The 9241-nt window shown below is 40.4% G+C and overlaps 1 protein-coding gene across 1 annotated transcript; it reads left to right on the top strand.

Annotated features, from left to right (window-relative positions):
• Positions 1-1651: 1651 nt before the first annotated feature.
• On the top strand, positions 1652-6091 carry LOC122495631 (cytochrome b-c1 complex subunit 7). The gene is made up of 4 exons (XM_043601427.1): positions 1652-1775; positions 3927-3998; positions 5043-5209; positions 5882-6091. Exons 1-4 carry the CDS (start codon positions 1757-1759, stop codon positions 5957-5959), a joined length of 336 nt encoding a protein of 111 aa, XP_043457362.1. The 5' UTR covers positions 1652-1756; the 3' UTR covers positions 5960-6091.
• Positions 6092-9241: the final 3150 nt, after the last annotated feature.

Genomic DNA, 9241 nt, shown 5'->3' with positions numbered 1-9241 from the left:
GTAGAGAAGTGCAATCCTACCCATGTGCCTGGAGGAAATCAAACATATTTTTTGAATCAATACTAATGACTGCCAGCAAACATCCAGGATCTCTAGGCTCAATACCTTTAGGAGCTGGATTTTGCAACAGTCTTGGATATCTGACCTCTTGACAAGGTCTTCCTTCTCTTACTGCCTTCACCCTATAACCAGCAAGCTGAAACTTCAGGGTAATGAGGAAGGAAAAAGAGTTTAGTAGAGCACTGGTAAAGTAATGTGCCAGTGTAAAATGTATTGCATTTCTTCACATCTTTCAGACTTCACTTTGGCTAGTGTAGTCTGGGAGCAGCCCTCGTCAGTTTTTAGTGCTGCATAAGGACTGAGTAGTGTTGAGAATCTGGTGGCACAAAAGAAAAAAGGGGAAGGCAGTAAAATTTTAGGACTGGAATGTGACCAAGACCATTAAATCTAACCTTTTGAATTTACAATGAGATGGCTTTCTATATGGTTCCAGTTCTCAGCTTAAGCCTGAAGAAAACAAAAGTAGATATTTGTGGGTACTTGCTATGGATTGAATTGTCTCTCCAGAATTCATATGTTGAAACCCTAACTCCCAAGGTGATGGCATTTGGAGATAGAGCTTTTGGAAAATAATTACGTTTAGATGAAGTAATATGGGTGGGGCCTTCATAATGGGATTTAATGCCCTTATAATATAGGCACAAAAGAGCTTGCTTTCTCTCTGCCATGTGAGGACACAGTGAGACTGCAGTCCTGCACCACCCACAGGAAGACCATTCAACTGAAACTGTGCTGCCACCTTGATCTTGGGCTTCTAGCCTTCAGAACTGTGAGAAATACTTTTGTTTTTTAAGCTATCCAGTCTCTGGTGTTTTGTTACAGCAGTTCAAGTTGACCATGACAGTAATGCTGCTAGAGGTTCACTAGCAACTGAATCAGTCACACTAATTCTAATTGCTTTCTGTCCCAAGATTTTAATCCCTTAGACTTAACATGTTGGAGCTGAGCTCTTAAGAGTATATTTCTATCTTAAAATTGTACACAAACTCTGCTCTATCTCTTAGTTTTAGCATCAATTTTTGTTGTTGTTGTTCTTATCTAGCCTTCCCTTCCACTAAAATGGCTTGGTGTAGATCTTAAACTGGAGAAACGGAAGTCCAGAGAAGGTTAGGGTGCCTGGATTAGTAGTGTAGTTAAGTACATGGTCCTAGAGTTAAGGAGTCCCAAAGTTTTACCTAGATACTCTGATACCAGAAGATGATCTGGATTCTTTCTAGCTCTGTGGTCTTGGACAATTTATCCAACTTTTCTGAACCTCAGTTTCCTCTCTACAATGGGGATAATGACAGTACCTACCTTAGATTTACAACTAAATGAAAGAAAATGAGAATATGCAGGTAAAAGGCTTAGCGCATTACTATGTACAAAGGGCTCAATTAATACTCCGTAAATTCTCACAGCTTGTCCATTATAGAATCCAGGCTAAAGCCCCAGTGTCCTTATTCCTTGCCTAATGTTCTTCCCACCAGGTCACATGAAATGTTTAATGGAACAGGGTGCGCAAAACGCCAAACTTACTACAGCGCCCTGACCCAAGGGGAAGAGCGCCGCCAGCAGGCGCCCGAAGTCGGCGCCAAAACTGCGCCTGCGCGGGCGTCCTTCCTCGCCTGGTGACGCGACAGGTGGCGCCTGCGCATTGTGTCCAGCGCGTCCTTCAGGACTTACCCAGCAGGCAACGCTCCAGTATCGGGTCAAAATGGCGAGCCGGCCTGCGGGTAAGTTATTGGCGACCACCCTGCCAGGCATCGCCACACTCAACCTTTTATTCTTGCAGCAATTTGCTCCACTTCTTCTGCTCTAAGGGGCCAGGTGTGCGGCGATGAGAAGGTGGCGGCTCTGCTCTAGCCTAAAGGACACCTTTTCCCTCATCCCCTTGCTGTCCCCGGGCTCACCTGGAGGGTCGGGAGGTGGATCTGCTGCTGGTGAAGGTGCCCGCGGTGGCTCCACAGCCCTGCCATTCCAGCTGCCCGTGCTCGGCAGTCCTTCCGCTCGACCTTAAAAAAGTTCAAGGGCACAAGGAGATAATTAGTGCAGGATTTTCAACCAGAATGAACCGAGTGCTTGCCGTGAGTCAAGCCCTATCATGTGTGATAAATTCTCCTGCCAGTGAGACGTGAGAGATTAGTACTAGTTTCCCTTTTCTGCAGATCAGGTAACCAAGGCAGAGTGGCCGGAGGAAATAGGTCTGCAAACTCGGTTCCCAACCTCACGCTTCTCAAACGGAAATTAGGGGCAGCTGAGCTAAGGTTACAGCCAAACTTCAGATTAACCTTGGCTTATTTGGGACGGCAGCTCGATCTGTAGGTTTGGATAAATTTGTATTTACTGTAGGCACTGGCGCAAACATACCTAATGGAATAGAATACAGAAATTACCAGAGTATTTAAAACAGATCGTGAGGACCAAGTAGGATTTTCCCTCCCCAGCACTATTTTTTGCCAGTCTCTGCCCTCTGGAGGTATACATTGGAGTAGCTTTTAAAAACTATTGATCCCTTTCTCCTCGCCCCCAGCAGTGGTCGAAGCTGTTAGGAAACATAAGGTTGCCCGAAAAATCCATTAATTTAAATGACACTGAACTTTTTGGTGGCGGGGAGACATTTAAGAACTCATTGTTTCATAGTTTGACAAACGTAGAAAGCACTCCACTCTATCCTGTGTTTGAGAACTAGATAGACCTACAGGTGTGTTGTAAATAAACAGAGCTAATGTGGGTAAAGCAGATAGTATAGTGCCTAGCATGCAGGTAGGTGTTCAATGGATATTAATCATTACCACCATCAATGGTAAATATGTTTACAGATAATTTGTCCTCTACAAGTATGTTTGTAGATTGTTGACTCTTTGGCACTTGTTTTTCTAGAAGCAATTTTATACATGGTGCTTAATTTTCAAGGAGACTTAACCAAAGTTGTGTAATCTGTGATATACTAAGGAGTAGGGATAAGGAGGGATTGAAATAAAAGGGAAGTTTGCTTTCGTCCCTTAGTGAGGGGCTAGCCCCAGACAAAACTTTAAAAGAAAATTTAAACATGCTCTTCCTCCCCTTCTTACCACCTCTCTCCTACGAATACGTCAGGCACTATCATGTTGCCCTTAGCCTCTACTGGGTTATCCCATCAGGCTCAGTCCTGCTAGGCTTTAACACTACCTATTTCTTCTCATCCATTTCCTTGTTGGAAAATTAGCTACTTGGGAGGAGGAAAGTGGGCTGCTTCTACCATAATCTATATTAAATGACAGGCTAATGGTATCAAAATCCTCCCAGAAATATATATATATATATTCGGGAGATATAGATATAGATATATAGATATATAGAGAGAGAGGGTAGCCAAGTGAAGTAAAGGTAATGTGGAATAAAGATTTTGGAGGAAGAGGGTCATTGAGACCTGCCGGCCTATCCTGAAGTCTTATCTTCTTTTCATATAACTCCAACTCCTTTGAAAAGTTTATACTTCCTTCCTGTAATTTCTGAAACTACAAAAGGTGTAGGAGTTCCAAGTACCATTCCCACATCCTACCCCTTCAGTTCTGATGGTAACAGGTACATAAAAGGATGGGACACTTGACATGGAGAGGCTGGAGTGGTAATAAGTACCTCTATATAGATCTTTTGTACATCAGATACTTGAGTTTACCCTTTTTCCCATGACTTGCTGCCCACCTTTTTTTAACCTGTGATCACTTTTGCTCATAGATACAATAAGCAGTTTTTATCTATATAGGATATGCGATTTTAAAAGGAAATTCCTCCCAATGTTTGCATTCTCTAACAAGGTAATAAAAGTACTGGTTGCTTGCCTGTCTACATGTTCATATAGTATAATAAGTGAATCATAGCAACTAACAGTGTGACAATATCAGTTGCAGCATCAAGTCGGTGGCTGGAGGGTATTCGAAAATGGTATTACAATGCTGCAGGGTTCAATAAACTGGGTGAGTATCTGAGTTTTCTTCGGTTTTCTTGTTTTGCTTTATCTGAGAGTAGTGCTTTTGCAAGAGTTAAGATTCCCAAAAACAGTTTAACTGTACCTGTGTACATTAGAGAATTTTAAAATTAAGCCACATTTTATTGTTAAGTCATTTCCTTTTTATTATTTTGAGAAGAGAGTAATAGAATCATCTCAGATGTTTGAGATGGAAATAAATTATGTTCTTGAAATATGGTAACAGTACATTTTCCTTATACACTCCCTCTCCCAACTCCTCCACTTAGCATTTGAAAATTTAAGTTATAGGAACTTCGAAAGAGATTTTTCAATGTTAAAATTGTCTGGCATTTTTACAATCATCTGATACCTGAAATTTTTAAAAATTTTATAATTTGCCATGAACTTCATCTTTTTATTAATTGAAGCTTGATGGAAGTGTCATTAAATGTTACTGGTTCTTGGGGCGCCTGGGTGGCTCGGTCGGTTAAGCGTCCGACTTCAGCTCAGGTCATGATCTCACGGTCCGTGAGTTCGAGCCCCGCGTCGGGCTCTGTGCTGACCGCTCAGAGCCTGGAGCCTGTTTCAGATTCTGTGTCTCCCTCTCTCTGCCCCTCCCCTGTTCATGCTCTGTCTCTGTCTGTCTCAAAAATAAATAAACGTTAAAAAAAAAAAAATAAAAAAAAAAAATGTTACTGGTTCTTTAGTACACTGTCATCTTAAGATTCTTTAATACCTTGATCTCAGATGTAAAGTATAAGAAAATAGACATGTGGTTTATTGATGTGTGTTTAAAAATAAAGTAAATATTTTAAATATTTTTAAAATTGTTTCAGAGGAAATGTGAGTTTTGTCGCAGTGTATTTTAAAAGGCTCTTATTTTGTTTCTATAGTATGTTTAAGAAATAACCCATTATTATGTATGAAATACATACATATTTCACCTGAGTCTTAAGTTATAAGTCATAAACATATTTACCCGTTTTTTTTTTTTTAAATGTCTGATTTTTGAGATGTGTGTTCAATCTGACTCTCTTGTTTTTTATCATAGGACTAATGCGAGATGATACAATATATGAGAATGATGATGTGAAAGAGGCCATAAGAAGGCTTCCTGAGAACCTTTATAATGACAGGATGTTTCGCATTAAGAGAGCACTGGACCTGACCATGAGGCACCAGATCTTGCCTAAAGAGCAGTGGACAAAATATGAGGAGGTAGCACAGTTTTTATGTATCTGACAATGTTGGCCTCCAAGGATTGAGCATTAGAAACAGAGAAACACATTCATTTGTACAGTTAGGGTTCTCAAGGTGATGTCAAAGAAATATCCTCATGGCAGTCCAGTGAGGTTAGTAGGGCAAATGTTAGCTCCATTTTAGAGATAAACACTTTGAGACTTAGAGGTGATGTGACTGTTCCAAAATCCCTAAGCAAGTCTCTAATGTAGAGATCCAGGGCTGGAATCCAGATCGTGTCTCTTCCAGCCCATTGTTCTCCCTCTGCACTCTGCTTTCTGCTCAGATGAAAAAATTGGTGATATGCATGTGATCAGCCCATGGAGTGGCCCTCTAGCTCCCAGGAAGGACTCCGAAGTACCCCTCCTCTTGAACTGCATTGAAACTAGGCAAAGGCTTGTACTCTCATCTCTTCTTCTCTGGCAGACTTTCCTCTCATAACCTATCAAAGCAACTTATTACAGTATCTTTGTGGGCTTTTACATGTTAGAAAAGCAGACCGTTTTTAGCCTGCTTCAATATATATATATTTTTAAGTTAGAAATAAAAATTAATTTTGATGGATTTCTTTTGTCGAAGACCTGTTGAGTGTTAGGGATATATCAGTGTGTGATATTGGCATATAATATTTTTCTTTTATTCATTCTTTAGGATAAGTTCTACCTTGAACCATATCTGAAAGAAGTTATTCGGGAAAGAAAAGAAAGAGAAGAATGGGCAAAGAAATAATCATGGAGTTGAAATCTGTGGTTGCAGCTGCCCTCAGATATTTTTAAGAGATTGGGTAAACCCAAAATATACAATTTGGAACTATTTGAGCTGCAAATGTATTAACTTTAAATAAATGTCTATTGTAATTATTGTTGGGATGTTTGAATTCTAAACCCTATTCTGAGCAACTACCGAATTTACTTCCCTGTTACAATTCTAAGATACTTTTTAGTTAGCATTTTACTCCTTCCTGGAGCTTAAAAAAGCTACTTTAATCAGTTTTCCTCACTGAGTGGATAACTTCTTAATGTACTGAAGGATATAACATTCTTCCAAGTAGAACAGTCACCTTTGTATTGCCTTTGTAGATTAGCAGTATACTTAGACGCCCCCTCAGCGCCTAACTCGCAGGGATGGTATAGAGCAATTTGCCTAGATCCTCCTTTGATCATGGATTTGGTCATGGCAAAGCAGTTCTCCTTTAACATACTTAATATTTTGTAAGATTTATGATTTGATTTTGCAATCCATTTGAGTTCTGTTATTGGTACAGTATCACAGATCACAGAGAAATGGTTGAGGATGTTGACAGATGCTAGTATTGGGATGTGGTTTAGTGAAGGACTATATGAGATTAGTAAAGATTTTTGTGTCAAGGTGCTTCCCTATCAGGCCCAATGAAGCAACTAAGACAAATTCTCACAACCAAGGACCATTGTTTTCAGTGATTCAGTTTCGTTCCTCTCTCACACCTTTGCAAATTAATTTGAATCTCATACGTTGCTGATGGGTGTTCTATGGATATAACCCATTTGGATAACATTTTGGCAATATGTATCAAGAACCGCAAACTTTTTCTAAATAATTCCAGTAGTGGCCACCATTATATTGAGTGATTGTGATTATTTTACATTAGACACTGTGCACTTTGTGATCATTGATCTTACCGCAATGCAGTGAGATAGGATTATTACTCCTTTACAAATTGAGAAAGGCTTACAGAGATCAAGCAACTTGTCCAAGGTCATGCATCCACAGAAATAGTGTAGGACTCCAAAACCGTGATGGAATGATACTTTATGAAAAGGATGTTTTTGCAGCACTGCTTATCAGAGTGAAAAACTGAGCAATGAAAGTTTTCAGTAATAGGACATGACTAAGCTGTGCTAAGTGGAAAAAGTATATTAAGAGAGTTTTAAAATTTAGAAACTTCGGGGTACCTGGGTGGCTCAGTCGGTTAAGCGTCTGACTTCAGCTCAGGTCATGATCTCACAGTTCCTTGGTTCAAGCCCCGTGTCGGGCTCTGTGCTGACAGCCTAGAGCCTAGAGCCTGCTTCAGATTCTGTGTCTCCCTGTCTGTGCCCCTCCCACACTTGCGCTCTGTCTCTCTCTCTCTCCAAAATAAACATTAAAAAAAAAAAAAAGTAAAAACTTGGAAACTTCTTACGATATTAAATGAAGAAAGATGTAACCAGGTGAAACAAAATCCCCGACTCTTGGTTAAGGAAAGACTGGGGAAACACTGAGATGGCAACAGTGGTTATCTTTTACTGAATAAAGGTAGCATTTATATTTTTCATTTTCTCTAATAGTCAATTTTTTATAACTGAACAGCAGTCACTTTTACAGTAGAAAAGGAAATCGCAGATATTTGTGTTCTTGGCACAAAAGCTGTAGGTCATAGGATCTCTTGACTTGCTTGAGCCCCCTGCCCCAGGGGCTCTTATGGGTGAAATGGTAGCTAACAATAAGACTGAACAATTTTTCTAAAACATGTTCAGGCTGAATAGGGAAGACTGGACTGAAGAACAGCAGGCAGGTTGTGCCCTTGTATTCCTTTGTCACCGGTGAATTCCTAGTACAAGCGAGGATTGAAAACCACTCAGGCAAGATCAAGATTCCCTGGGGGCTTTTAAAGATCAGGCCACACTTGGAGGAGGTTTCAACATAGTCCTGCTTCACAGAAAAAGACTAAGAAAACAGACTGTCCTGAACCCCTGTTTTTAAAACCATTTGGATTTTCCTTGACTAGGACTCTCCAGAGGCTCCTTTAAGTTAAAGATCACTTTTGCAGGAGTCTATATATAATTATTCAACTAGGCAGCCAATGTGTACCTTTGCAAGGAGACCAGAGCTGAAGCATCTCAAACTGGACCTCTACAATGGTATGTGCGGAGAAGGATGGAGTGGAGGGAGGCTGAGGTACTAAGCTTAGGAACTATGTTTGCAAATGCTGTTGATATTTAAAGCAAGCCTAAAGGCTCCCCTGAAAGATGGGGGCAAACAATTGGCCAAGGTTAAGGTGTAACAAACAGCTGGGTCATCCACCTGCTCAAGGTAGAAAATGAGGCATGACAGTAGGGTGATCTGTGACTTTGTGAGAGCTCTATAGCCAAACTGTAAGGCTTTTCTATGTCAATTACCTGATTCTTCTAAATAGAAAAGGTATGCAAAAGTTCTTAGAAAACCATGAACGCTATATCAAAGTTTTTACTGTTAATTATAATTATTAGTATTGTTCTGCTTGTTATGAGGAATAAGACAGTAGAAGGAGTATTTGGCCATTGAAAGAATAGTTGAAGGGGTGAGAATTTTGTTAATTGGTCAATGAAATCCTTTCATTTGAAGAGAGGGCCTTTTTGCTACCAAAAGCTGTAGTGTTTGAAAAATCAGCATGGGCGTATCTGAAATACAGAGGCTTATCATCCTATAGACAGAATAGAGTGATTCAGAAATGATTGTGGGTTAGACTGCCCAGAGATGAGTCCATGACTCATTGTGTAACTTCAGAAATATGATTTAACCTCCTTGTGCCTCAGTTTCCTCAACTCTACAATGAGGCTAATGATGGAACCTACTTTACAAGGATATTGTGAAAATTACCTGACTTCCTTACATGTCAAGCACTTAGACTACTTCCTGGCACATGGCTAGCACTAGGAGGCTTAGCTTCTGTGCTCCTTTAGGTGAATAGAAAGAATAAATATTCTGGGGAGATGCACTCAGCCATCAAGTCTGGTTAGCTGACTTGAGGTCCAGGTCCTGGGCACGTCTCCTCAATCTCCCCTGTGGCACTCTCATTTCTGGTCCATCTGCCTCCTTTGGCTGTCTGACCTTGAATGAAGGTACCCATAAGCCGAGATGAGGACAGATGGAATTGGTCCTGTATGACAGCTTCACTGGGATGGAGCCCAGCTAAGACTTTGCTGTCTCCTTGTTTTGCCTTTTGAGTTGAGCTTGTTTTTTTTAAACTTTCAAAATTTCACATCCTGCTAGTTTGTGTTGTACAGCGTAAAATGT

The sequence above is a fragment of the Prionailurus bengalensis genome, chromosome F2 (assembly GCF_016509475.1).
Source record: "Prionailurus bengalensis isolate Pbe53 chromosome F2, Fcat_Pben_1.1_paternal_pri, whole genome shotgun sequence".
NCBI lineage: Eukaryota > Metazoa > Chordata > Mammalia > Carnivora > Felidae > Prionailurus > Prionailurus bengalensis.
This window is presented reverse-complemented; position numbering and strand designations above follow the sequence as displayed.